This window comes from Metarhizium album (assembly GCF_000804445.1).
Source record: "Metarhizium album ARSEF 1941 chromosome Unknown scaffold_31, whole genome shotgun sequence".
NCBI lineage: Eukaryota > Fungi > Ascomycota > Sordariomycetes > Hypocreales > Clavicipitaceae > Metarhizium > Metarhizium album.
Window position 1 is genome coordinate 203,877 of NW_024467605.1, and position 25,778 is coordinate 229,654.

Consider the following 25,778-nt stretch of genomic DNA (forward strand, 5'->3'; position numbering starts at 1 on the left):
TCTTGCTTTTATAGAGCTCTAAGTATAGTAATATAACTTTAATTCTCTTAATTCTTATATTAGCTTAGTCTTTACTACTATTCTTAACTAACTATAAGCTAGGCCTATACTAAGTATAGATATATACTATATTTCTACCTTAGTAATATATTAGTCTATAGCTACTAAGCTCTAAGCTAAGAGGCTAGCCTTATTTTATCTATTTCTATTTCTATATTACTATTAAGTTAATATTAAGCTAGTAGTAAAGCGCTATATAAATAAAGTTATTCTTTCTATTAATATTTTAATATAGTATCTTAAGCATTCTAGAAGAGTAGAATAATATTAATTCTTAGCATTATAGCATCTCTTAGTAATAGAAGGCAGCTTATATATAGTAGAATGCTAGCTAGTTATTAAGCTAGAGGTATTATATTCTTAGTTTTATTTCTACTCTCTAGTAGACAGCCTCTCTTCTAGGCAGGCTATTCTCTGCCTAACTCTAAGTTAAAGTTAATTATAATTTGCTAGTAGTAGTAGTCTAGGTATTAGTAGTCTTTAAACCTTATTAAGTATTCTAAGTATCTCTCTTTAGCCTTATTTTAGTGCTTCTTTAGAATAGAGTAGGCTTAATTCTAAGCTAAGTGCGCTCTATTATATAGAGCATACTTTTTCCTAATATTACTTATAATTATAAAATATAATTATTCTCTATCTATATAGTGCCTAGCTATATACTAGCTGCACCTTAGTGTTACCTTATAATATTTAGCTATATACTTAATGCTATAGTAGTTAAAGTACTGCCTTAGGTAGAGAGCCTTATTATATAGTTTAGTATTAAATATCTTAGCTTAAAAGACTAGGCCTTTCTAGCACAACTTATTAGTATTTTCTAGTCCTTCTATACTTAGTATTAAGAGCGCTTTTATAGCAGAATTACCTTAAGGCTGCTATAGAGTAGCCTATATAACTCTTACTTTATTTATCTTTACTATCTCTTTAGTAAGGCCTTTAATCTTTATATACTTAGTAGGGAACTCTTTAATAATTATACTAAGCACTTATTAGTATATAGTTGCATTTAGGCTAAAGGCAGCCTAGACCTATCTAGTTTCTTCTTAATATTATTTTGCCTTGCCTTAGAAGGTTACTATAGTATTACTACTTAGTAAGCGCTTTATAGCAATAGTAGTATTATAGCTAACAGCCTAGTTTATAGCTAATATTATATTAGTAGTAGCTTGCTCTTTATATACTTTTATAATAGTGTCTCTCTTTATAAGCACTTTATAATATTATTATATTAAAATAAAGAGAGAGAGGGAGCTAGAGCTTAAGCTAGATACACTCTAGCTATAATACTTGCCTATAATTATAGTCTTTTAGCTGTCTTTATAGCTTTCTTTACTGCTATTATTATAGCTTTCTATAACTATCTCTAGGTTATAAAGGTATTATTATAGTTAATTACAGCTTTAGTTATAGCTTAGCATACCTCTACCTTAGTATATACTTAAAGTATTGCTTAAGCTCTCTTAAGAGTATTGCTCTTTAGAATATAGCTTATAAGTTTATTATATACTTCTTTTTAAGTATTATTAAGTTAGTCTTAAGTTATAAGCAGCTTATTACTGCCTAGTTCTTATTTATTAAACTAATTTACTTTTATAAGACTTCTAAAGGTAAATATAAAACTTCTAAGATAAAGAAATTAATAGTAGCTAGTACTTTTATTTCTTCTATTTCTCTGCTGCCTTGCCTCTAGTGCAGCTGCTATATAGTATTATAAGTAGAGGCAATTAAGTGCAAGAAAGAAGGTCTTTATATTAGTTTGTATTTTAAAGGCAGTCTTAAGCTAGCAATTATTTTAGAACTAGTTTAGAACTAGTTCTAGAACTACAAAAGTTTTTAAAAATTAATATTAAAATATATATATAGTAATATTAATCTACTAATTTATATATATACTAATTATTTATAGTACTAACTTCTTTAAGATAATTTTAAGCTATATATAAAATTTAATCTTTAAGGTAATTTACTTTTATAAAACCTTTAAAGGTAAATATAAAACTTTTAGAATAAAGAAATTAATAGTAGCTAGTATTTTTATCTCTTCTAAATAAGTTACTATCTCTTTAAGCTATAAGTATAACTTATAGAACTTTCTATTAAAAAAGACTTTACTTACTCTTTAAGCTATATAGTATTATTAGCTATAAAGCTTATAAAAAGTAAATTATTAAAGCTTATTAAACTACTCTACTTAATTAAGTAAATTAGTAAAGCTAATAACTTTATATTTAGAGAGAGTATTATAGTTAAAAGTAAATTAAATATACTTAAAGTTAGTAATTATAGTAGATTAAATTAAGTCTTATTTATATTCTCTTATTATAAATATAGAAGATAGAAATATATCTAAATTAATATATAGCTATCTTTAATATTTTATTTATATATATTATTTTTATAAAATAAGTTAAAGACTATATATAATATAGTATATATTTAAGGCAGAAGTTAAAATAATTTAGCTTACTTAAACTATATTTATTTAAGCTTAAAAGAGATATTATTATTAAATTATACTATAAAGCTTAGTTAAATATACTTATTTATTTATTGCTTTTTATATAAAAGTTTATTATTAATATTTAACTATAAAAGTAGCTAAAGTTTAATTAAGCTTAATAAAACTAGTTAGTATAAATATAAAAGCTAGTTTTAAATTAGTTTATAATTAATTTATATTTCTACTTAGCTTATTTATTTTTTTAGAAATAAAAAAGCTCTCTTAAAAAGTACTAACTAATAGTAGTAAAATAAGCTAAATAAGTAGCCTAGTTAAATTATACTAAGAGTTTTTTTATATACTTAAGTAAGTTACTTATAATACTTTATTAGCTTTAGCTTAAAAGTTCTTTCTAAAGTTACTTATATAATTTTATTTTATTTATATAAATAAAATATAGTAAGAATATTATTAAGCTTTTATTTATCTTAATAAATTAAAACTAAACTAAGACTACTATAAATCTAGTTTTAAATTAATTTTAATTAGAACTACTTAGAAAGTACTATAATAAAGGCAAAATTAAGTATTTAGATATTAACTTTAAATCTTATTATATATATAATATAATGCCTTAAAGTAATATTTTTACTGCTAGTTATATAATATTTTATAGTAAATAACTAGAAGAAAAAGACAGAATAAAGAGTAAATTAAGAAGAGAAAAGAGGGAAATTAAGAAAAGAGAGGTAGGGAGCGACGAATAAATGGACAAGTGACAAATACCCTTTAGCTCTGTTGACGTGGACATCTAGCGACGTGCTTAGGGCCCGATAGGAGATCTGCGAGTGATACTGATCAGTTGACGTAAGTTATACATGCAATATTGTAAAACTTACCGGTCGACCCTCGCTGAGTAGCATGTCTGCTAGAAACTTCCTGTGTTCGTCCATTGGAAAGGTTTTTTTTAACGACATCTCTTAAGCTACGGCACAGAATGATGGAACAATTTACGCAAAACGCGAGCCGGGCCTTCGCGTGTAAGCAAGGAAGAGACGCGAAGTCACGTGGATCCACTTAAAGCCAATTGATCAACGATTTCGCACTCGCAGAAGGATGGACGGATGACTTTTCGTTTTCGACTCATCATGATCCTATAAAACAATACGCTACGAATTACCATGACAGACCTAATTGCATATGGACTAGAAATGCTCTGTTGAAACTTCAAGCAAGATTTTTCGGTTTTGCATCGTCATTCCGCCCCACAACGCGTCGAGTCGCGAATCAATGTTGAGCCTCCTGTTGATAACTTGCACGATTTTGGGCTTCGCTCTAATATTGCATAATCTACATTAAAACAAAAAAAATAAAGAAAAAAAAAACAAAAAAAATAAAAAAAATAAAAGAAAAATAAAAAATAAAAAATAAACTAATTAAACTAATTAAACTAATAAAAATATTTCTAAACTTTATAAAACTAGTTAAAGTAAGAGAGAGAGTATTTTATAGCTATTAGTATAAATTATTTCTAATTTAATTTTAATTTTAACTAACTTACTATATAAAATAAATATATAAATATTATAAGCTATATTAAGCCTTTAGAAACTTACTATATAGTATATTTTAGTAATTATAAAAAAGCTATCTTTATAGTATAATAGCTATATAGTAAAGAGTATATTATTTAGTAATATACTAAGTAAATTCTATTAGCTAGAATTAGTTCTTAACTAGTTTATAATTATTTAGTAAGTAGTTTATACTATTTTTATATTTTTATCTTTATTCTTATTTTTATTCTTCTTATCCTTAGAAAGAGAGAGAGAGAGAGAGAAGCTTAGAGGCAGAAGCAGAAGCAATAGCAATAACAACAATAATAATAATAATAATAGCAGCAGCAGCAGCAGCAATAGCAATAATAATAATAATAATAATAATTATAGCAGCAGCAGTAGCAATAGCAATAATAATAATAATAACAGTAAGAGCAAGAGCAGAAGCAAGAGCAAGAGCAAGAGCAAGAGTAAGAGCAACTAAGCAGGCAGCTTAGCAGCATTTTATTAAAATTAGTCTTAATCTCTTTTTTAATTACTTTATAAGTAGTTTAAGTAGTATATATACTATTCTTAGTTAGCAGTATATAGCAGCTACTACTTTAGTATTAGTAATAGTAGCTTTATTATATATAGTTTAAACTATAGTATTAGCAGTAGTAATAGCAGTAGTAGTTAGTAGTATAAGAGCAGAAATAGAAATTACCTTAGAAGGTATTATACTTTACTATATAAGCTTATATAGTATTTATAATAGTACTTAGCTATTAATATAGTCTAGATATTATTCTATATAAAATAAATATTAATTATTATATAACTAGTTTTAAACTATTTTCTATAGCAACTTATAAGCTAAGTTATTATTTAATTACTTTTTATTATCTTTAAAGTAGTACTTTTCTAAGTTAATTTTATAAAATTAAATATAATAGTTTTAAAGTAATAACTTAGTTATATATTACTATATTTATAAGAAATAAATAAGAATTAATTTATACATATATCTAGTTAGTATTATACCTAATTATATAATATACTATTTACTTTAAAATAGTAGAATAGTTCTCTAGAAAATAAAATTAGCTAGCTATCTTAAAATTATTCTTAAGTTAGTTCTAATTATTACTTTTATTATTTTTACTAGAGAAAACTTATAGTATTAAATTTTAACTTAAAGATAAGCTTATTAGTAAGTTACTTCTCTAAGTTTAAGTATTACTAGTATTATAATAATAACTAATATCTATAAAATATTTTTTTTAAGCAGTATAAACTAGTTTAGAAATAATTTAATAAGATAATAAAGCGCAGAGATAGATTGCGTCCCTAGGGAGAGGGGACAATTAGAGGCCGGAGAACATAGCGGGAGAATAGACAGGAGCGGTATAGCCCCGGCGTAGGGCCGGAGGCAGGCTTAATTTTTAGGGGCTGTTAGCCCCTCTAGAACACAGCCGGCGAAGCCGGCGACACTTATGTACGCGCAGGAGGCGGGCGGATTCTGGCCGGCATAGAGCTAGAGCTGCTCTAGGGAGCAAAAACAGAAGCAGGCAGAGTTTTTCTTTCTATTAAAGGGTTTTCTAGGCTTAATATAAGAAGAAGATGTACTAGTTATATAGCTTTATAGCTATTTAGAGTATTTAATATAATAAGATAATAAAAGTAGTTTAAGTTTATAGAAGAAAAAAAAGAGATATAAAAATTAAGAAAAATAAGTCTTACTTAAATAATAAAAATATAATAGCTAAGTATTTACTTTTATATTAATTTATATATTATAAGATAAAATTATAAAATAATATATATATCTATAGAGAGTATAAGTAAATATATAAGTTTAAGTAAGTATTTTATATAATATTAAAGTTAATAATAATTATAAAGATATATATAGCAATTAACTATAATTATAAAGATATATATAGCGCTATAGTAAATTAGCAGAATGCAAATTAAGAAAATTATAGTAGCAGCATTTGCAGATGCAAGCTAATGTGCGACCGTATACAGGTGGGTTTCTGCAAGTTGTCATGCCGGACTGGACGGTTTGACTTGAGGCTCCCATCTGCTCGAGTCGGGTGCGGTTGTGGGATGCTCCATGTCGCTGCGTTTGTGAAAGTGTCGCGGGCCATGGCCCTTGAGTACATTATTACTCTAAGACGAAAATGAGGAATCATACCCCGTACATGGGCAAGACACGACGTGATCTAATCTAACAAGTGGCCCGGTCTCGTCCCTTTACTCCGCTCCTCCGCTCGCACCATATAACGCAGCATCTAGGCCGTGCCCTTGACGACCGAAAGCGATGGCTGCCGGAACGGCCATGCATCCCCCAACCCCCCGAGGCTGATTAATACAGTAGAACAAGAGATGCCCAGAGACCCCCACACGTGTGCGCTTCTGTCCGACCACTGCTGCTGCTGCTGCTGCTGCTGCCGCCGCCACGGGGGCGATACTGCTCCTGCTAAGGACCAGGGGAAGTCGTCAACGGGGGCGGCGCAGGGTACGCCTGCTGGGGAAGCGGCGTGCCCGACAGCTCGCTGCCCTGCTGGGCATGCGCCGGATACGAAGGATACTGCGGATTGAACTGGGCGTGCTGCTGGGCGCCGTGGGGCGGCTGGTACGGCGACTGCGGCTGGTACGGGCTCTGGGGAGACGGGTACGGCGCCGGCGTGGGATTCTGGCTCAGAGGGGACTCGTGATGGTCGCCCGTCGGCCAGGGCTGAGCGGGCTGCAGATGCGGCTGCATCACGGGAGCGCCCTGCTCCGTCTTGGACTCCATCTGGTAGTTGTCGGGGCCGCCGGGGCCGCCGGCTCCGGCGACGGGAAAGCGGCCCTGCTTGCGGCCGCGGACGAACATGACGACGGTCCACACAAACGTCGCGATAAACATGAGCCTTGGGGCGGCGGTCAGCACCCGAGCAGCACGACAGACTCGACAGCGGGACACGGGGGTGGTTCTCACCAGAGGAGGGCGCCCAGCCCGGCAATGGCGCTCATCATGGCGCTGCCGCTCTTGAACAGGATATCGCGCCTCCCGAGCTGGCGCCTGGTGAAGCACGTCTTGCTGCCGACGAGGCTGCCGTCGTCGACGCACCCGCCGACCCGGACGTTGACGTTGAACGTGGCTCGCTTGGCGGCCACGGCGGCAAACGTGGCCAGCCACATGACGACGAGGAAGCCGTCGAGCACAGTCACGGCCAGGACGTGGTAGGCCGCGTGCCACGCCGACATCTTCTCCGTCGACACGGCGTAGAAGAGAACACACCACGTGAGTACGGCCTGGGAGCGGGTTCTGCGCGTTAGACGTGCTGTCGCGCATTCTTTTCCGGCCCGGGCGAGGGGGGGAAGACTTACCGTCGCGACCGAGAGCCCAAACTCGTCGAGGTACAGGTCGTGCATCAAGGCCCCGGCCAGGCCGAGAACCACGAGCGACACGAGGAACTGGAGGCCCCGGACGACAATCATCCAGACGGGCGTCTCGAGCACGTGGCTGTCCGGCCTTGCGGTGCCCTGCCTGCCTTGCTCCATTGCGAACCACGGCCGTGGGAGCGATTCACCAAGTCGATGTGTCTGGCTAGAGATGTTTAGTTCCCGTGGGCAAGGTCACGCCGGGGGCGGCGTCCGAGTCCGCGACTTATATGGCCTCGATGTTTTGTGTGACGAGGCGCCAACCCGCTGCCCGCTCGCCCAGTCACGTTCTTGTCCAGACGAGTCGGGATGATGGGATACAAGCCCCCTTTGTTCCGGCTGTTGCCCTCGTCGGACCAGGCGCCCGATTTCGGGAGAAAGGAGCCAATATCGGTCAGCCCAGAGACGGCGCATGGGATCCAAGAGGAAGCAAGCTGTGCCACTAGTTTGCCTCAGCCGCACCGCAGGGCCGCGGCCTGCCTTGTGCGTTTGTTTGGAACAGCGCCGCGCCGCGCTGGCTCGTGCCGAATAATTTCTGCGCAATTTATCTTTTACGAGGTGCCCGTTGGGCGTTGGGCGTTGGGCGCTGGGCGCTGGGCGTCGAGCGCTGGGCAGGGGAGGCCTGGTTCGGCTTGCCGGCACGCGTACGTACGTATATGCACACATGCCGAGTTACATGTTGTGCGCACAGCTGGCACCGAGGACCGAGGAGAGGAGATGGACATGGCATCGACGGCGTCGTCGTCGTACATGCACACATGGGCGCGCACACGTCGAGTCTCAACACGCCACGCCACGGATGCGTCTTCTGGCCAATGCTTGCCCGGATGCTCGATACACAAGGCAAGGAGAAGAAGAAAACACAAAAGGACAATCGCTCGACCGGCCGGGGCGGAAACGCCGACAGCCTCGAGAGCCGGGGCCCCGGGCTGAGAGCCCTTGCCGTGGTGGCGCCGCCCCGACAGAGCTGAGGAGCTGAGGAGCTGACAGGAGTCAGGAGTCCAAGAACCAATTGGACGAAGCCTCTGCGAGCTGCGTCTGCGCCTGCGCTTGCATCGGCGTGGCTGTGGCCCCTCAGAGGGAGGCATTCTAGACATTCCAGACCCGTCCTTCCGCCCAGCATCTCGAGCCCGTCTGTCACACTGCTCCGTGCAGGGCCAGCGGCGGCTGGGCTTGGGCTGACACCCTGACACGGGGGCAAGGCAGATCCGTCCCCTCCTCTGCGTGTTTCCGTCCCGCGTGTCCGCCTCTGCTAAAGCTTCTCGTTGGGGCCGGCAATCAGGATCTTGATGACGTTGCCCTCCTTGACCTCTTTGAACGCGTCCTCGGCCCTGTCAAAGGGCACGACGGCCGAGACGAGCTTCCCGACGTCGACTCTGCCGCTGGCCACGAGGTCGACGGCCAGCTCGTAGTCGCCGGGGCCGTAGCGGAAGGACCCCCGCACAGTGACCTCCTTGAGGCACAGCGCCATGATGGGGAAGACGATGTCGCTCCTGCCCATGCCGCCCTGGACGTAGGTGCCGCCGGGGCGGACGAGGTGCAGGCCAGCCTGGACCGAGGCCTCGGCGCCGCTGGCGTCGATGACGGCGTCGGCGCCGCGCGGGAGGGCGGCGAGCTCGCGGACGGCGCGGGCGCAGGCCTCGGGGTCGACGGCATCCGGGCGCCAGAGGTAGGCGTGCGTGGAGGCGAAGCGGCGCGCAAAGTCGAGCTTGGCGCGGACGAGGTCGACGCTGACGACGGTCGAGGCGCCAAAGGCGGCGGCGACGGCGGCGCACAGCAGGCCGACGGGGCCGGCGCCCATGACGGCGACGGCGTGGCCCGGCTGCACGGCGGCGCGGCGGACCATGTGCACGGCGACGGCGAGCGGCTCGACGAGGGCGCCGTCCCGCAGCGACACCGAGTCGGGCAGCTTGTGGCAGAAGTCGGCGGGCGACGCCCACAGCCCCGTCAGCGTGCCGTGGTGCGGCGGCGTGGCGGCAAAGGCCATGTCCGCGCAGAGGTTGTAGCGGCCGGCGCGGCAGTCGCGGCACCGCCGGCAGCCGTGGCCCGGCTCCAGCGCCACCCGGTCCCCGGGCTTGAGGTGGCGCACGCGGCTGCCGGCCTCGACGACGGTGCCCGCCGACTCGTGGCCCAGCACCATCGGCTGCTTCACCGCAAAGTGCCCGATGGCCCCGTCGTGCCAGTAGTGCACGTCGGACCCGCAGATGCCCGTGTAGTTGACGGCGACGATGACGTCGTGCGGCGACGAGAGCACCGGCTTGGGCCGCTCCGCGTACGTCACCTCGTGCGGCTTGTTGAGGATGAAGGAGAGGTTCTGCGCCGCGTCAGTGCGTGCACTCTGCGGCAAGGGGAGGGAGTTCGCACGCTGAGTGCATCGCGGTCCAGCGTTTGCGAGGCGGCCATTTTTGCTTGCTTGCTTGCTTGCTTGCTTGCTTGCTGGCCGGGCAGTAAAAGTTGTGCTCGTGTCGACGCACGCCTTGGGATTCCGGAAACTAGATGGGCTGCACGTTGCACGTTGGTGGGAAGCAGACAGAGCCAAGGGCACTTGTCGAGGTGGTTTCAAAAAAGGTTAAAAAAAACAATAAAGAGGACGAGTTGCTGGCATTATATATGCAACATGTCCCTCCCCCGCCTCGGGTCACGACGCGGATCCACGACGGCATGCATGCTTGTGCTTGGTGGATCCTCCACAAGTCACAAGTGACTGGTCTAAGTTATCCGCTCCAATGACACGTCGTCCTCGATCAACCAGAACATCCGAGCTTTGCATCATCATGTACATAGACACACAAGCAGAAGCAGAAGCACAAGCAGAAGCAGTCGCCTATGCACGCCTTTACCTGGCTGGCCTTTGTACAGAAAAAGAGAAAAAAAAAGAGAAAAAAAATCCAGCATGGCTCCAACATCAAGTCGTCCGAGACAAAAGTCGTCGTCATCATATCGTACATGGCCCCCATCATCTTCCATGCCTCGCGCCATTCCCCTGGCCGTCCCCCTAAAATGCGTATCCGTTCATCGGAGGTAGTGCTGTTCCTGGGCACTGGCGGAAGAATGCCTCCGCCACTTGCTGTCCTGGGGATACTTGTGCTCGACGGTAGGCGGCCCCATGAACTGGCAGAACACAGACGGCGGGGAGTGCGCGGCGTCGAGGACGTCCTGTTTCGAGCGAGGGCAGGAGCCGCCGCCGTCGGCCCCGGTGGCGGTGGTGCATGGATACGGCGGCAAGCTCTTGAGGCGTGCTCGCGGCGAAGACTTGATCTTGCGGTCTGCGGAGCCGGAGCCGGAGCCGGAGCCGGAGCCGGAGCCGGCGCTCGACTCGGCGCCGGGGTGGGCGAGCGGGATGGCGGGCCGCCGGTTGTGGCCCAGCGTCTCCTTGAGCTTGTCCATGAGTTTGGACGCCATGGCTGGCGAGGGAGCTTGTCACGGTGAAGAGCGAGCGCAGTACAGAGTCGAGGCTGCGGGTTGACGTGTGTAGCGGCGGTACAGACACAGACGACGTGTCTGACAAAAACGAAAAGAGGAGGCGAGTGCTTTGGAAACTCGCAGCGCCGAGGGCGAGGACGCGGCGCGGCAGCCCGGTCTTATATACGTGCATGCCTCCCCGCCCAGGCAGCATCGGATGACTCCCAGACTCTGGGCGCAGCAAACGAGCAAGGCACGACTTGCTCCATCGTCATCGCTGCTCGCCGTCCCCGTTAGGCATATGCTTGGTGGCGCAAAATCCCAGAAATGCCATCACCACCAACCACCCACCCACCCACCTCCGCCCGCCCATGGATGGACGCACGCCAAGCCAAGCCGGGCAGTGCAGCAGGCGCCCTCTTCCAAATGAAGCACGGCGGTCCGGATCGAGTCTCTCTGGAGTCTGCCCACGCCGGAGCTTGAATGCGAGTCGATGTTGGAGGCCGCCGGCGTGAGCGAGAGCGTTGCACGGCTTGGCCCTGGTCCGCCCATGGCATGGTGGTTGCCGTACCCTCGAATCTTCAGACGCTCGACGCCCTCGACATACATTTGTCGACACATTGATGCGGCAGGTCTTGTGCTGCGTGTCACAACGCAACAACCCTACCATCCGGCCACTCTGCCGCGTGCGCCTCGTCTAGTCGCTACCCTCCGCCCCCGGTTGCTGTTGTATGTCGCTGCCCGTCACACCGTTTTAGTTAAACGAGGCGCTTGCTTAATTAATTTTTCAATCCTTCATGCCCCCACCCATAGCTCGCCGTATTTGGCGTCCCCATTGTGGCTCTGCTCGGGAGAGGACTTCCCGTATCCCATGTGGCAAAGTCTGCTGAGGCGCCGGCAAGAAAGGCCATAATCTCCCATAATCGCAGACTACATTTCGAGAAAATAGTCTTCCTTCTCCTCTGTTTGCTTCTCTTCTTTTCTTCATCTTTTCTTGCCATTCCCCCCCTTCTCATTGCCGATGCTGGGTCCTTGGCACGTATCTGTACCATGCAACTTGCTCGGCACTTGTACGAGATGAACACGAGGCTTGCGGAGATGCGTCATGCGGGGAGACCAAGAGCTGACGAATCGTGGGCCGACCCGGACTCTGGAGTCTTGCCTTGGCGTGATGAGTCGAACGGTAATACAGTAAACCAGGTCTATAACGATAACCTTCGTGAGCAATTTTGCATCGTTATAACCCGACTACAGGGATTATATCGCTAAGATGCGACTACCCTTTTAGGAAAGAGCCCCACATAGCCCCACTTTTGCTAGTAGATAAGGCTGATAAGGCCTGATAGAGCCTGATAAGGGATTTTAGGGGGGGTAAGGTGGTGTGTAATTATAAACTTACATATATTAATAAGCAATATTTACAAGAAAAATCGCTATAGATAAGAAGTCACTTTTATATATATAACATATAGGAAAGGTACTTCACGCCTAGGCGTGTGTGCCGAATCGCTATAACAGGGGATCGTCATAAACCTGCTTTACTGTACTCCGTAGACAGGGAGTCAAACGTGGCGTTGGGGTTCGTGGCGATGTGTCAATGGGCCGATCTTGCCACATCGGGAGCCGAGGGCGTCCCGTCGCACATGAGATTCATGCCATTTTGCGAGTCTTGACTGCGCCGCGGCGGGGGCCCGACTTGTTCCGCCGTTGGTTGGTTTCAGACCTCCTGCTGTACACAGATTGAACCGTTCATTGTAGACTTGGATTGCGGACTGCAGCCTGGCATCGCGTTCCTTGTCTACGGCTCTCGTCATGGTTGAAAAGGCCTGAGCCATATCCATCCATAGTAGCCTTGTTTGACTCATTGGAATGAGGAGTCATTTGTGCCAAGTTTTCCACCTCTTTTGACCTGGGTCGTGTTGACAGGCCCCTGAATTATTCATAGTTAGATTCCATCTACTTGTGGAACAAGCACACCCTTCATGGCGGGAGGAAGGAGGTGACCGAGACAAAAAAGGAGCTGCTTGCGGTTAGGGTTAATGGACTCATACAAACGTATAAGTGATGGTTTACGTCGCGGCAGCACAAGTGGTGCGGTGGTTCCCCAGTCACAGAGGGAGTTGCTTGATCACACGAGAGGCGGTTGGATGCCCGGCTCTTTTTCATCCTTCAGCTGACATCGCGTTCCCAGCGCGGTGCTGGCCCGAAGACGCCCATTCAGATGCTGTCCCGGGGATAACATGCTGTTTCACCTGCACGCACGGGAATGCCTTTCCCAAACTCGCCATGCTGTGTCTCTGATGGACAAGCCACACAACAATGCACCAGCAACCGGTGCTCTCGATCTAGTCCGTTGATTGTAGTTCCTGGGCTCGGTATGCTGGACGCCACCGTTTCCGGGACGATGCCGCAAGGACCGTCTCGCACGGCAAACCTCAGCTCGTCCAACTGGAAAGTCATCGAGTCCATTGCTCATCCGTCAACCAGCCGCTTCTCACGTAAACAATGTCACGCGGCACAGTTCCCGTACGGACAGGACCAAAGCATGCTGCCTGCAGAGGACGCCACCTGCCGGCTTCCCACAGCCGCACTCTATCGCGGAGAGAACTGAGCCAGCCTTGCTGCGACCCTGATCTCGGCCACCGCGGGAGCCGCGGCCCCCCTGGCCCCGGGATCATGAGAACTGACGTGAAGCGTCCACCGTCCCCTGGTTATACCATCATCGACGAAAGTGAGTGCTCACCCTTATCCAGCGCCATTCCTACACAGAACATTGGCTTTTCTTCCTCTTTCCCCCGGTTCGTCAACCTTGTCTTCCGGCATGGGCGCAGTGGGACCCTGCGCGGCCACGATATCAAACAGCCGCGCCTTTTCGTCGTGGGCAGCCGTGTCTCCAAATGCCATGTCCATGTCCTCGAGACTCTTGCCCTTCGTCTCCGGGATGATAAAGTACGTGAAAGCGAGAGCTATGAGGCAGAAACACGCAAAAAAAAAAAAATGTACGTCCCCCGATTTGCGGCGCAAACGAAACTCTCCATGCTGCCTGGCTCTGGCCGGAACAGCCCCTTGGGCCGACATCATGGCTGGGATCGAACTCGCGCCTCATCTCGGTGCCGCCTGTATACGGAATAGCAGGAGCACATCTCGTCCCGCCAATGTACTGCGTGCCGTATTCCGGCCAGTAACTGACGACAATACCAAGCGTGATGCTCACTGTCGACCCGGTGGATCAGCATTTTACGACCACAGATGTCGTTGGCCGACTTACGCTGCTGCAGAACGACCATTGTACCTCGAATGCCTGGAGTCGAAACCTCAGACATGTACATGGGCACAATCATGGTCAGCATGCCGACTGCGAATCCCGCAACCGCACGACCTGTCCCAGGCGACTCGTCAGCATCATGTGTCCTCTGTCCTCCCAGCGTCATGATTCATGAGCGCCTGAATAATTCTCGCCTGCAAGCAAAACCCCCATGGATCGAGCACCTGCTTGGAGACCCGACCCCAAGACAACGACAACTTACCGCCGCCAGCATTAAGCCCTTTCGCCCAACTCGGTCTGCTATCGGAACGTTCACCAAGGATCCCAACCACGCAGCCAGCAGAAGCGTCGACACGAACCATCCCTTGAATCTGCTGTCAAGATAAATCCGCGGGAAGTCCGCGCCAAACGACTCCATCCTCAGAACCCGGAAACCACGCCCTGATCGTAGCCGAAGAGAAAACCCCCAACGAGGCAAACTTGGTCTCCACGGGTCAGTCAAAAGCTTGCCGCGAAGACAAATGGGGCGCACTTACAGCAGACAGACCAAAAACGTATGGATTGTCGCGCAATTGGCGCCAGACACCCTTTGTTGCGCTCGTGTCGGCGAAGCGAGACATCTTGGGGCCACCGCAAGTACTACGTAGTACTACGTAGTAACCCAAAAAAGACGACGGGTTTGTTTCCTGGCAGCCTTGCCACGTGCTCTTGGGCATCTCCCTGGAAACTTTATAATCTGCCAAATGTCTCATGACCCCAGTAGTGGGCCGAGAATAACCCCAACGTCGCTTCCCTAGATGGAGTAACGAGTTAGCGGCGCAGCTAGCTAGAATGAGCGAGCAAAGCGAGGAGATAGTATGAATTCTGAGGGGAGGAGAGGGTTCGGACAACTCCGACCCGGCCCAATGAGCAGCAACCTGTCTCAGGGGGTTTGTGCCACTCCAGAATCCAGATCAGCTTCATCAGCACTTGGTGGTGAAGATGCAGAAGACTGCATCTTCCTCCCCACCACAGTATATAGTCATCAGCGAGCGCCTGCCTGCCGGGGGTGTTGGTGTGGTCGTGATCAAAAAAGCAGGGCGTCCACCATCGAGCACGCAAAACATCTTGTGTTACATGCCTTGGCCGAAATCAGTCCAGACCAATGAGTTGAAAACATCAGTGGGGTCCGTGGCCCAGGAAGAAAAGTCCAACTCCTCGCGATACAGAAATTCATCGCTGACGACGGGACGGACAGGGCGTACCGGCTGCGGCGGCACAATCAGGCCGAGGATGTGGGCACAGCGGGAAGCAAGCGGATTGCTCGTCAACATTGTTCGGAATATATTGCTCGCCGTGTCCATGTCTGCCTGCCAAGCCGTGGTTTCGGCAGATTCCAAATCACCGACAATTGCAAGGGCGCTGATTAATGACGCGTGAAACAAGAAGTATCTGGGCGCTCAATTAGCACACGACACTTCCTGGTCATTTTTGCAAGCAGAGGCGACGGCTTGCGTGGCATACCAGTTGATCAAGCGAGTCATTGGTGTCTGCGTGAGAAACTGACCTATCGTCGTGATTGTCGAGCTTGCTGCCTGCACAGCCAAGTCTCTGCACCTGTTATCTGGGTCTGTTGACGCGGCGAACATGCTGCAGGCTGGAAAGGGTCGGGAACCGCTCGTCTGCCAGCAACCCAAGACAGCAAGGCCCGAAGGGAGTACACTCCAGCAGTAGATCCTACAAATTACATGCGTATTAGACTTGGGCTCCTAGAGGCGTATATTCCCAGCGCGACAATACCAACCTAGGTATCCTGTTCCCGTGGGCTCTACCGCCAAGGCCGCCATGCCATCCACCCGGTCATTCGCCTCTTCTTGCCAGTCAAACCCATCAGCTTTCTCGGGGACAGCACCTGAAATCGATCCCTGCGCAGGTTGATCCTTGCTGCGCGAAGCAATTCCTGTGGTGCTCTTAAACTGCGCCGGCGGGGTGACCGGAGAGCTGCTGGCTATAGCGGTGAGTTCGTCATCAACATCTAGATCGGGTAGTTTCTGCGCCACTAGCCTCTCCAAACAGTTGAGCCGTCATTCAACAGACGTCAGGTACCTGGGGATACGGTCAAAAAGCGCCATGGCACGGGACGTGGCCTCTCTGAGACCTACTGTCTGGTGAGCGGTGACCGCACCACCTTGCCACTGTAATGGCATTGTCTGCGGATCTGAAAGCAAGCCTTGCAGGTCGGGCGATCTTTGGAGCACTAGGAAACGGAATTAGCCCTCCCTCTGCTTTCCAAACAGCAGGCAGAGGCGGCAGCATCTCATTCCTACGTTCAACTTCTTGATCCGACAAGCGTCGCACTATAATGGGGGCAGTTAGTCGGGGGTGGGGGGCACAGGCTTCCGGGCCAAACTCACAGCGAGCGAAGGTACTGCCAGACGATGAACTCGAGTCCATCTAGAAGACACTTCACAAGTTTTGCAGGACGGGAATGTGTCTCTATGAGGCTCCGACGAGGTCGCGAGAGGCGACGCAGCGGGGCTGTTGAGGAAAGTGCGAACGTCGAGCCATCACGTGGAGCAACTTTTTTGGCGAAATGGACAGCCAAACAGCAGTCTACTTTAATCAATTACTTTGTTCGGGAAAACGCATTCAAAGTAGCACCATATCATCAAACAAACGTAGTGTTGATGCCTGCATGAATTTACCGATGAATGCCTTCGTTGGATCGAGCACTTGCTGCAGCGTGACCTTCCACCTGTTGACCCGCCAGCGACGCGCATCTTGATCTACGAGCAAAAAAAGCCTCGAGAAAAAGACTGAGCCTCGGACCAGAGCCCAATACCAAAAAAGCCTCACGGAGCAAAAACGTAACGTTACACAGCGGTTCGATGGAGCAAAAGTGAGTATTATGACACCTGAGGGATTCGAACCCTCGCCTATTACTAGACCGCGAATGAGTCGGGCCGGCAGAGCCGACCTAACCTGAACACGGCGCCTTAGACCACTCGGCCAAAGTGCCTTAATGCCTGCTGGTGGGTCGACGAGCCCATTAAGAAGATCAAGAAGGCGACCCCGAATTCCTGCTGCTCGACTCTGCGTTGGTGGGCACGATGACTTGTTTGGCAGTGAGAAATGGAAACTTCGTCGCGGCCTCTCGCCAATTTCCTTTTCGGGGAATCACACCGTAAGACGACACTGTAAGACGAACACTCGGAACTGCGAAATACCCGTCATGCTGGGCTGCGTGGGTGTAGACAAGCAAAGAGAGCCTAACCCTGATGGTCTGGCAATGTGCAGCCAGGCTTGCAGGCCAGGTTTTCAAAAATAACCGACTCGCCTCGTCCAGGCCTCGACAAGGATTATCACAGAAAACGATTTGATTCCCAAGACTCACTTGTAGGGGGTCGACCGAATGCTCCTTGACAGTGAAGCTATCCCCACAGAGCTAGAGGTCGGTGATGCCACGAGTTTTCGTGGGAAATATGCGTCACTCAAGCAGAGCCATCGCTTGCAACTGATCTCTTTCTGATGATTTGGTTTTTTCTCTCAATAGGAATAACATGCGCGACAACATCGGCATTTTTGCGCAAAGGTACTCCTCGCCAAGAAGAAAAGTCACGCCTCCAAGTGTCGCCCGAGTTGGCATAGTAGGGAGGCATCTCAGTGCAGTTTCTGCGATTCCTGGGGCACGGTATTGCCCCGCCGGATCTGGGGCTGAACAAGTTCCAAAATCCGACAAGAGTTATTTTCGAGGTGGAAGATGAGGAGGCGGTGAGGAAATACAGTGCGTCAGTGATAGATCAGCGTTCTCACTATTCACGTCAAATGGCTGGCGTCGTTCACACAGGAAGGACTTGGTAGCCATTTTCTTGGAATTGCTGAGCCAGCGGTCGCCAGTCTGGATTTTCGCCGCCCCAAAACACGCCCAGGAAGCCGAGAATGTCGGCATGGTTCTTGAAGCCCGTCGTCTTGGTGATAATATCTGCCAGTAGTTTGGTGACGGCTCGCTGCTTCACCGCATTGTCGTGGGATTCAGCGCCGGCAATGAAGGCAGGCCAGGGCAGGTTATGGGCGCATAGCGCGGGATCCTCCAACGCGTCGAGTTGCTGGAAGAGCCTGGCCACTGATGGTTTCCAGTCCGGGTTGTCGTCGTGTGCGTATCCAAGGCAGCGGTACGAGTACAGAACAGCCGTGTGGTGATAAATGTCGACAAGTCGTACAAAGTCGCGGCGGATAATGGCGGGCTCGATCCTAAGTTTGCCCGCGGCGAGGAGGGTGACACCTCGGGCTTGTTCGAACTGGCGCCGAATGAGCGTTGCGTCGGGAAACGTGGACGTGGTCAGTGTCAAGGCATTGGCGTCCAGACTGAAGAGGGCGCGACGAGACAGAAGCGTGACAAAGTGTAGCAGAGACAGGTATTGCGAGAAAAGGCCATGTTCCGTGCCAGGCGGGGGAGGCACGGTTTCTTCAATGTCTTGCAAATTGAAGGACGTGGTTGATACCAGGACATCGTAGATGAAGAGTTGGTTCCGCAGAAAGCGGAAGAGACCCCCGTTGCTCGCTTCCTTGGACGTGAAGACGTTGACCAGCGTCCTAGCAGCGCGTCTGTGTCCCTCGGCTGCGGCGACCCGCGAATTGGTCATCTCGTAGCACGAAATCATCAGGATGGAGGCCAGGATCCACTCGGCTTCGGCAATGTCGGTGCGAGTATCCAGCTCAGAACCATCCGTCAGGCGCCCCGTCATGTCCTGGATGTGGCGGTTGATCAGGCCAAGGCAAGCGTCTCTGGCAGCCTCGGGGAACCGCGGCATGGCGAGAGAAAAGGTGGCGGCACCATGATGCGCCGCGATGGCCGCGACGGCGTATCTCAAAGCCGGCGTGCTCATGGCCAAGGGCAGCACACGTCGTCTGTAGTCGTTTTCCTCCGAGTCAAGCCACACCATCAGGCCAGCCAGGTTCTTGTCGTAGTAGTCGATGAATTCTGGCGACGAGCTGCGCAGGGTCAGGTCCAGCGGTATCGAGAAGCACGCAGACGGCGAGCCAGCACGCCGCCGGACCCCGTCGACTTCGATGTCATCCCTTGGTGCCGTCGCAGTGGCATCGCAGCGAGTCAGCTGCTGCGTGCTCGTCAAGTCGGCTCCGCGAGGCAGCGGAATCATCTTGCCCTTCAGCTTGCCTCGCACAGCGACGCCGCCCGCCCAGCGCAGCCGCGGGCCATATCCTGGGCACTCGAGCCCACGCTTCACACACTTTTGACAAGCCGGCCGTGCCAGATCACATCGGATGCGACGTTTGGTGCAGGTACCGCAGCCCTCTAATTGGTGGCTCTTGTGAGCGTGTTGAACTTCAAGTCGTGAGGTGTAGACATGAAAAGCATGGAGCAGGAACGCGCGAGGGGGAATCCTGACTGAAGGCAGCGACGAGACTTACTCTCGAGCGCGGCTTTGGGGTGCCCAGATACCATTATACTTTAGGACGGCGGGACAGACACGTGCAGCAATCGATGTGTACAACTCGGACCCGGCTTATGTCTCGTCGCACCGGTCATGAGAGCAACAAGGAGATGACGGCAGCCAGAGGCGTTGCGGTCTGTTTTCAAGCGAGGTTTGGAACGGTCGCCGCATTGTCGAGCAGCCGCCGCGGAGGTTTGGCATGAAGGAATAGTTCGGGCGCGGACATGATGAGTGGCCGTGAAGAGGGCAAAGAGCCTTGGAGGGAGTCTTGGCATGACCCTGGCCTGGCTTTGGCGTTTGGGTACGGAGTATGATGTAAACTCGGATCATCAAGACTCCGCCATGTCCATGTCTCTCCTCCCCTCTCCTCCTTCTTTCCCATCGTCGTTGCCTCACAACAATCATGAGTCCAGTCATTGTCCCGCGACAATTTGTCTTATCAACCGCCGCAGCCGCCGACCCGTTGATGCAATGCCATCTCCGTCCGCCGGCCGTGCGACCTGAGAAATGAGACGTCAACTGGCCCCATTCACCGTTCATCAGAGTCCAGAGTCCAGAGTCCAGACACATCTGCACGCTTGTTCCCGTAATTATGCACGCAATTCAGAGAAACGCCCTTCTTACTTCCCCTTCCTCTTATGAACCATCTTGCTGCTAAGCACAAAGCAATTGACCAACAAACTCACCTGTCGTGAACAACCGCCTGCCTACTTAAGTACTCGGCGTACTCGAGGACTGCCTCAGTCGACCGCAATGACATACACATCGTACACGATGCCCAGCTGCTGCTGTAGCGTGTTCAAAAAAGAAAAAATGCTCTCTGCATGAATACCAGGCAAACTCTCGCCTTGCACTTGCCCGCCGTTCGTGCTTGCGCAGCTGACTCTTGCTCCCGCCGGCTTCCTCGCCAACCACCAACAACACCACACGCCTCACCACACAGCCGACGAGAACCAAGAAAAGGGCATTCGCCGCGCGGAAATGTCTGCAGAGCCTACATCCACCGTCGACCAGTACCTGCCCGTGCTGGAGGACGTGCTCTGCGAACGCTTCAAAGTCCTAGGCGACCGATTCCTCAAGATTCGGGTCGAGATCATCAGCCACGTAGAGGACATCATCAAGGACTCGGTCGAGGAGGCATGGGACGTCAACGTCTTTGCTTGGAAGGTGCTCAGAGGGTGGACGGAACATGGTGAGTTTCCCCAAGCCCCCGGGGCTCTGGTGATGAGGGCGGACTTGACGCCACGCGACAGGTCTCACCAACTTGAAGCTCCCTCCACAACCAGAAGGCCGGCGGCAGTATACCTTGCCCGTGGCCAACATCCAGAGCCTCTGCTTCCTGCCCGCAAAAAGCAACCTCGACCCCTGGGACCACGCGTGTCTCTGCGCCGCCGAGCTGTGCAACGAGATCCGCACAGCCACGGGCCAGCCAGAAGTCTGTTTCCAGGCACTGCTCCGGCATAACGGCATCGCTCCTCCGACGGGTATACGCCAGTACTCCGACGCCGACGTGCCCCTGCTGGACAATGACGTCACCTCCTGGGCATACTATATCAGGCGCTTAGAGGCCGAGCTTTCGAGGTTCCGCGAGTCTAACCTTGAGATCAAAAGGCGGAATATGGAATTGGCCTACCGTTTGTCTGAGGTGCAGAGTGAGTTGGCCGGGTACAAAGCACCATTGGCCGGGTTCAAAGCACCATTGAGGTACTAGCATTCGATCCATTCCTGTGGTCGCATCGGCATGTGAAAGGCACGGTTTCGCAGCCATTTGGTTGGTGCTTTGCTGCTCTTATATTGGATTTTTTTTTCACTTCTTTTTTTCTTCCTTTTTCCACAGGCCTAGTTTGAAGCAGGAATTGAAGACGAAGGAGGTAGACTAGGCTGGGCGGGCCATAGGCTTTGAACAAGCAGAGATCTGGTATCAAGGGCCTTCACTTTTTGTCTGCGTGTACTCCGTAGATACAGTGCTCGTTCATCTCTTTTATTCATAAACCTGGTCAGTTTTACGTGCGGAATATTGTTGTGGCGCAGTGCCACGCAGTGAAACACTGAAAGAATGGCTCAATTGAATAAAATTCATGATACCTTCATTAAGTTATCACTAGGCTCTACTAGACCACAGCTAAATTATCGGCGTACATGTCCCACAGTCTCACACCATCATAAGCAACAAATAAAATATTCAGCACAGTTCATTGTTTCCTTCCCGCTCTCTCTTGGGTAACCCAACCCTCCCGCTATACGTCATGAAGAAACGAAGAAGGAAAACAAAGTAAACAGTCAAACGAGCGACGAGCTACTCCGTACTAGGGGATGTGAAAAATTAAAACTTCATTTAATGCAGTCGTTCCTTGATGTACACCGTTGCCGCCAACCCTGCGCAGCATCTCGTGCTCATCTCGTGCCTGCACCACGAGCACTTGACCGCCGTAGCCAAGGCGCCCGCATAGCCCAGCTTGTCGACGTGACTCAGCACACTCTCTGGATTAGCCATTGCCTCGTACAAGTTACTCGGCATGTCGTGGTAGTACTTGCAGTTGCAGCACTCGACAAACACCTTGGCAACGGGCTCTCGGTCAGACATGCTCAGCAAGGGCGTGGATTTATGCCGCAAAGAGCGGCCGACAATATCTGGGACAGAAGATTGCGTATTTGCGGTTGCAGCCGCGTCCGAGTCGCAGTCTGGGAGGGCAAAGGACGCTGGGGGCCCGAGGCGCCGCTTGTGTGCGCGCTGCGGGGGAGCGGTTGGCGGCGGTTGGCGCGCTTCTTCGAGGTACGTTGCGAAAGAGGCGGCAGAGGCGGACGACGGTGGACCTGGCTTGTCTCTCTTCTGGCGAAGCTCTAGGGGGCTATGCTCAAGTGGTGGGGGGTTGCTTGTGTCTTTGGTGAGTGTGGATTGGGAGTTTGATCGTCGGCGGAGGCCGGGAGCTTGGACGGGGATTTTGGTGTAGGCATGGAGCACTTTCTCGGCCACTGCTTGGATGCAATCGATTTCGGTTTCTGTGTCCTCCATGTCATGAGGAGGAGGATACGTGGTGTTTTGAACCTCGAGTAATGGTTTGTCCTTGTCGCGTTCTGGCTCCAGGTGACCGTCCTTGGCAGCGTCGAGTGGTATGCCCCTTTCAGACTGCGGTCGGGAAGTAGCTGGCGTGCTGACGATGGAGGTTGAGAGAAAGTCTTCGGAGCCAGAGTCCTCGGACGAGCTGCCCGGGAGGTGGGAAGCGGGTGAGGACATGTACGTGGCCGGTTGGCTCGTTCGAACTGGGGCTCCGACGGGCCGGTCCTTGGCCGTTTCTTTGCGATGGAGTCCTTCGCAGAGTGGGAAAGATCGTTGAGGTGGAGTGGTGTCTTGGAGGGAATGTTTCGGGGATGGCAAAGGTGGCACCGAGCCGTCCATAATCAGAGCGGAGTTCCTTTTGGAGCTTCTCCTTGGCGGTTCGGGGGGAGGCGAGGACGGAGCGGTGTCGAAAGTATCGCCCGTCGAGCAGGACGAAATGGACACATTATTACTGTAGTCCAATCTCGGCTTATTCCCAAGTATCGCCTCTCCTGGCGGGCTAGCAGGGAACACGACGTCCGTCGGCTTCGCTGGTGATGCGCTCGCTGACATTGCCGAGTCTGAAAGCCGTATATCTGTTGGCTCGGAAATTTTCAGCTTGAAGTCCCCAACAGCTGCACCAGTCCCTTCTAAAGTAGCATCAGCATCCAAACTCATCCGCGACCCGGGCCGAGAGCCGGGCTTGAGACCAACTTTGGCGCGCCACTTGTCGATCGTATTAAGGTCAGGAACGGCGGGTGCCGTCGGCGAAACGAGCGACATGGTCTTATGGTGATATTTGCTTCTGGTGATGGGCGGGTAGCGACGATGGTTTTCGCCATAGGCACTGGCCCTGGGTGGTGGTGGTGGCGACCTCAGTGGTGCAGACCATCTATCACTTTGCCTTCCTTTTCCTTTGCGAAGTGCGGGGTGAATATTTGATTCATCATGCTCCACGGCTTGATCATCAAGTGCCTGTTGCGCAGCGGCATTTTGTTGCATCTCAAGCTTAATGCCACCGATAAAGCTCGAGTTTGTGCCGTGGTCCACGGACGAGCGACGAAACTCAAAGGGAGCCCTGAGAAGGGACACAAACGACCCCGAGCGACTTCGAGCTTTTCGAGGGGGGTTGCTGGCGTTATTGACAGCCGTGGAGCTATCTTGTCGGTCTCGTTGACGGCCCCTGCTTGCATCGACTTCGGGAGCAGACGTGTGCTGCATGGAATTAGGCGAGCTCGCAGGTGGTGGCTTGACTAGCTTTTTTGCCCTTCCATTCCGAGACTCATCCCTCTCCTTTCTCTCCGTCCTCTTCTCGGTTTTCCGTTTCTCATACGCCTCCCAGCTCGGCGAATGGCAGGGCGCAGGTGCCGACTCGGTAGGAGGGAACTCGAACGAAACGACCTTGCGATACTTGTCTCTGGGTGTGGAAACAATGGTAGAATCCTGTTCCGTCGGCGAGTACTCTTGACTCTGGCTCATGAACAAATCAGATCGTCTCATGGTCATAGGCGAACCGGTGTTGATGACTAGAGGGGGAGGTTGTGGAGGTAAAGAGAGATCCCGAAGCGGCGCATTACTTTTCCGCCGAATCTTCTGCGCGCTCGCTTCAGTACGACGAGCGAGGATACCTGGGCGTGTGGTGGAGGACGGTTTCGTGAATTTTGCGGACCAAGGATGAGAAGTCGGGTTCGAGGGCGCGGACGATGAGTGAAGGCGATCAAACTGTGAACAAGTGAGCTGTGTAAGTCGGTGTTCACATGGACCCTAGAGAGGCCCGAGTGCCTAATGGAACCTGCACGAAGGTGGCACCGGAAAAAAAAAAAGGAAAAAAGCAGTAGAGGTCCAGATGCAAGCCTTACGTTATATCGCTTTTCGAGCTCCAGCATGCATTGCAAGCTGTTGGAGCGGCTGGACCGATTGTTGGGGTCGGCCATTCCGCAAACTTGGAAGAAGTCGGGCGAGAAAGCCAGGAGTCTAGGAAGTGAGGCAGAAGTGGTTGGGCTGGCCGGCGCTAGCAGCTGGCTAACAGCTGGCGACAGGCTGCTAGCTGCGGACGCGGGAACTGGCTGAAGTGTAATTAAATTACCCAGAGGTGCGGGCGAATAGACCAATAGTTGCGAGGAAGCGCGGTTGCATGTGTCTCGTTCCAAAGGCTGGACGGCACCGACGTTATTTTTGTTCTATTCCTTTCAACCGTTCTTCACATGCAACGTGCAAGATACATCAATGGTTGGTTCCCTTTGTCCAAAGAACGGCGACGCGAGGCGGATGTAAAACAAAAATGCGGTCGCAGGACGAAACCAGGGCGTGATTGTCGATCAGGGGCAGCTTTGTCGTTGAAAAAGAGTCTGGTACCAAAGAGTCGAGGTTATTGGCACTGCCTCGGTGGTGGTCTCTCGAGCAATCATCGGTAGATTGTGTATAGGCCGCGGAAACCGCAGCAAACTCTCACAAAGTCAAAATAAGAAGACGGAGCCGAGCGGGAAAAACGAGGAACTAGCGGCAATATGTATCCACTGGCACAGAAAACATTTCAACAAAATTGCAGCTGAACCACTGACAGGACCAGGTCACACCAGACATGCAGCGATGCAGTATGGCGCTCTGTCCGATCCTGGAGATCCGGGTCGATGACGGCCTGAATACGAGGGGCTTGGTCGAGGGTGGTGTGGCCAACCCCCGGTAAGGCCAGTTTGACCAGTCTGACACAGACAAGAAGCGACGTGGTACGGTCCGATGCTCTTCCATGCCATTCGATGCCATCCCGACCCAAGCACGCCGTCTGTACTCCGTACCGTTCTTTTGTGCAAGAACCAAGATGCACGGGCGGCATGGGTACCGCCGGGAGAGTCTTGGAGAAGAATGAATCTTGTTTTCCTTGAGATGGTCTGAATGTCTGAATGCCTCCCCCCCCCTGCTGGGTCGACCTGATACCATGGCGTCTCACGAAACGGACAAGAATAGTCTTGACTCTTGCACACAGCGGCGCAAGCGCAGGTGTGAGGCGGCACGTCGAGCAGAATACCTGTTGCAGGGAACCCGGGCGGAATAGGACCAGCAGACACGGCGGAATAAAATTGATCACCACGGTGCCAGGAATATCCGCTTCTTGTTCTCCTCCGCAAGCCCAAGCATGCAAGCCAAGCCTCGTCCTCAGCTGCACCGGGAGTCC

General features: G+C 50.0%; 8 protein-coding genes across 8 annotated transcripts; 1 reads left to right on the top strand and 7 right to left on the bottom strand.

Moving 5' to 3' along the window:
• Positions 1–6,523: 6,523 nt before the first annotated feature.
• On the bottom strand, positions 6,524–7,590 carry MAM_07470 (MARVEL-like domain protein; the record flags this gene model as incomplete). Its single annotated transcript, XM_040826268.1, has 3 exons — positions 6,524–6,956; positions 7,025–7,341; positions 7,417–7,590. 3 exons carry the CDS (start codon positions 7,588–7,590, stop codon positions 6,524–6,526), a joined length of 924 nt encoding a protein of 307 aa, XP_040675781.1.
• Positions 7,591–8,722: 1,132 nt separating this feature from the next.
• On the bottom strand, positions 8,723–9,873 carry MAM_07471 (xylitol dehydrogenase; the record flags this gene model as incomplete). The annotated part of the gene is made up of 2 exons (XM_040826269.1): positions 8,723–9,784; positions 9,835–9,873. 2 exons carry the CDS (start codon positions 9,871–9,873, stop codon positions 8,723–8,725), a joined length of 1,101 nt encoding a protein of 366 aa, XP_040675782.1.
• Positions 9,874–10,482: 609 nt separating this feature from the next.
• MAM_07472 (uncharacterized protein) lies at positions 10,483–10,872 on the bottom strand (the record flags this gene model as incomplete). The annotated part of the gene is made up of 1 exon (XM_040826270.1): positions 10,483–10,872. One exon carries the CDS (start codon positions 10,870–10,872, stop codon positions 10,483–10,485), a length of 390 nt encoding a protein of 129 aa, XP_040675783.1.
• Positions 10,873–13,617: 2,745 nt separating this feature from the next.
• On the bottom strand, positions 13,618–14,757 carry MAM_07473 (D-xylose-proton symporter; the record flags this gene model as incomplete). Its single annotated transcript, XM_040826271.1, has 5 exons — positions 13,618–13,838; positions 13,876–14,085; positions 14,141–14,251; positions 14,400–14,508; positions 14,674–14,757. 5 exons carry the CDS (start codon positions 14,755–14,757, stop codon positions 13,618–13,620), a joined length of 735 nt encoding a protein of 244 aa, XP_040675784.1.
• A 492-nt stretch (positions 14,758–15,249) lies between these two features.
• MAM_07474 (C6 transcription factor (Gal4)) lies at positions 15,250–15,450 on the bottom strand (the record flags this gene model as incomplete). The annotated part of the gene is made up of 1 exon (XM_040826272.1): positions 15,250–15,450. The coding sequence occupies one exon, from the start codon at positions 15,448–15,450 to the stop codon at positions 15,250–15,252; it is 201 nt and encodes a 66-aa protein (XP_040675785.1).
• Positions 15,451–17,955: 2,505 nt separating this feature from the next.
• MAM_07475 (uncharacterized protein) lies at positions 17,956–19,275 on the bottom strand (the record flags this gene model as incomplete). Its single annotated transcript, XM_040826273.1, has 1 exon — positions 17,956–19,275. The coding sequence occupies one exon, from the start codon at positions 19,273–19,275 to the stop codon at positions 17,956–17,958; it is 1,320 nt and encodes a 439-aa protein (XP_040675786.1).
• Positions 19,276–20,550: 1,275 nt separating this feature from the next.
• On the top strand, positions 20,551–21,280 carry MAM_07476 (uncharacterized protein; the record flags this gene model as incomplete). Its single annotated transcript, XM_040826274.1, has 2 exons — positions 20,551–20,761; positions 20,823–21,280. The coding sequence occupies 2 exons, from the start codon at positions 20,551–20,553 to the stop codon at positions 21,278–21,280; spliced, it is 669 nt and encodes a 222-aa protein (XP_040675787.1).
• Positions 21,281–21,904: 624 nt separating this feature from the next.
• On the bottom strand, positions 21,905–24,540 carry MAM_07477 (uncharacterized protein; the record flags this gene model as incomplete). The annotated part of the gene is made up of 2 exons (XM_040826275.1): positions 21,905–24,328; positions 24,466–24,540. 2 exons carry the CDS (start codon positions 24,538–24,540, stop codon positions 21,905–21,907), a joined length of 2,499 nt encoding a protein of 832 aa, XP_040675788.1.
• Between the last annotated feature and the right edge of the window lie 1,238 nt (positions 24,541–25,778).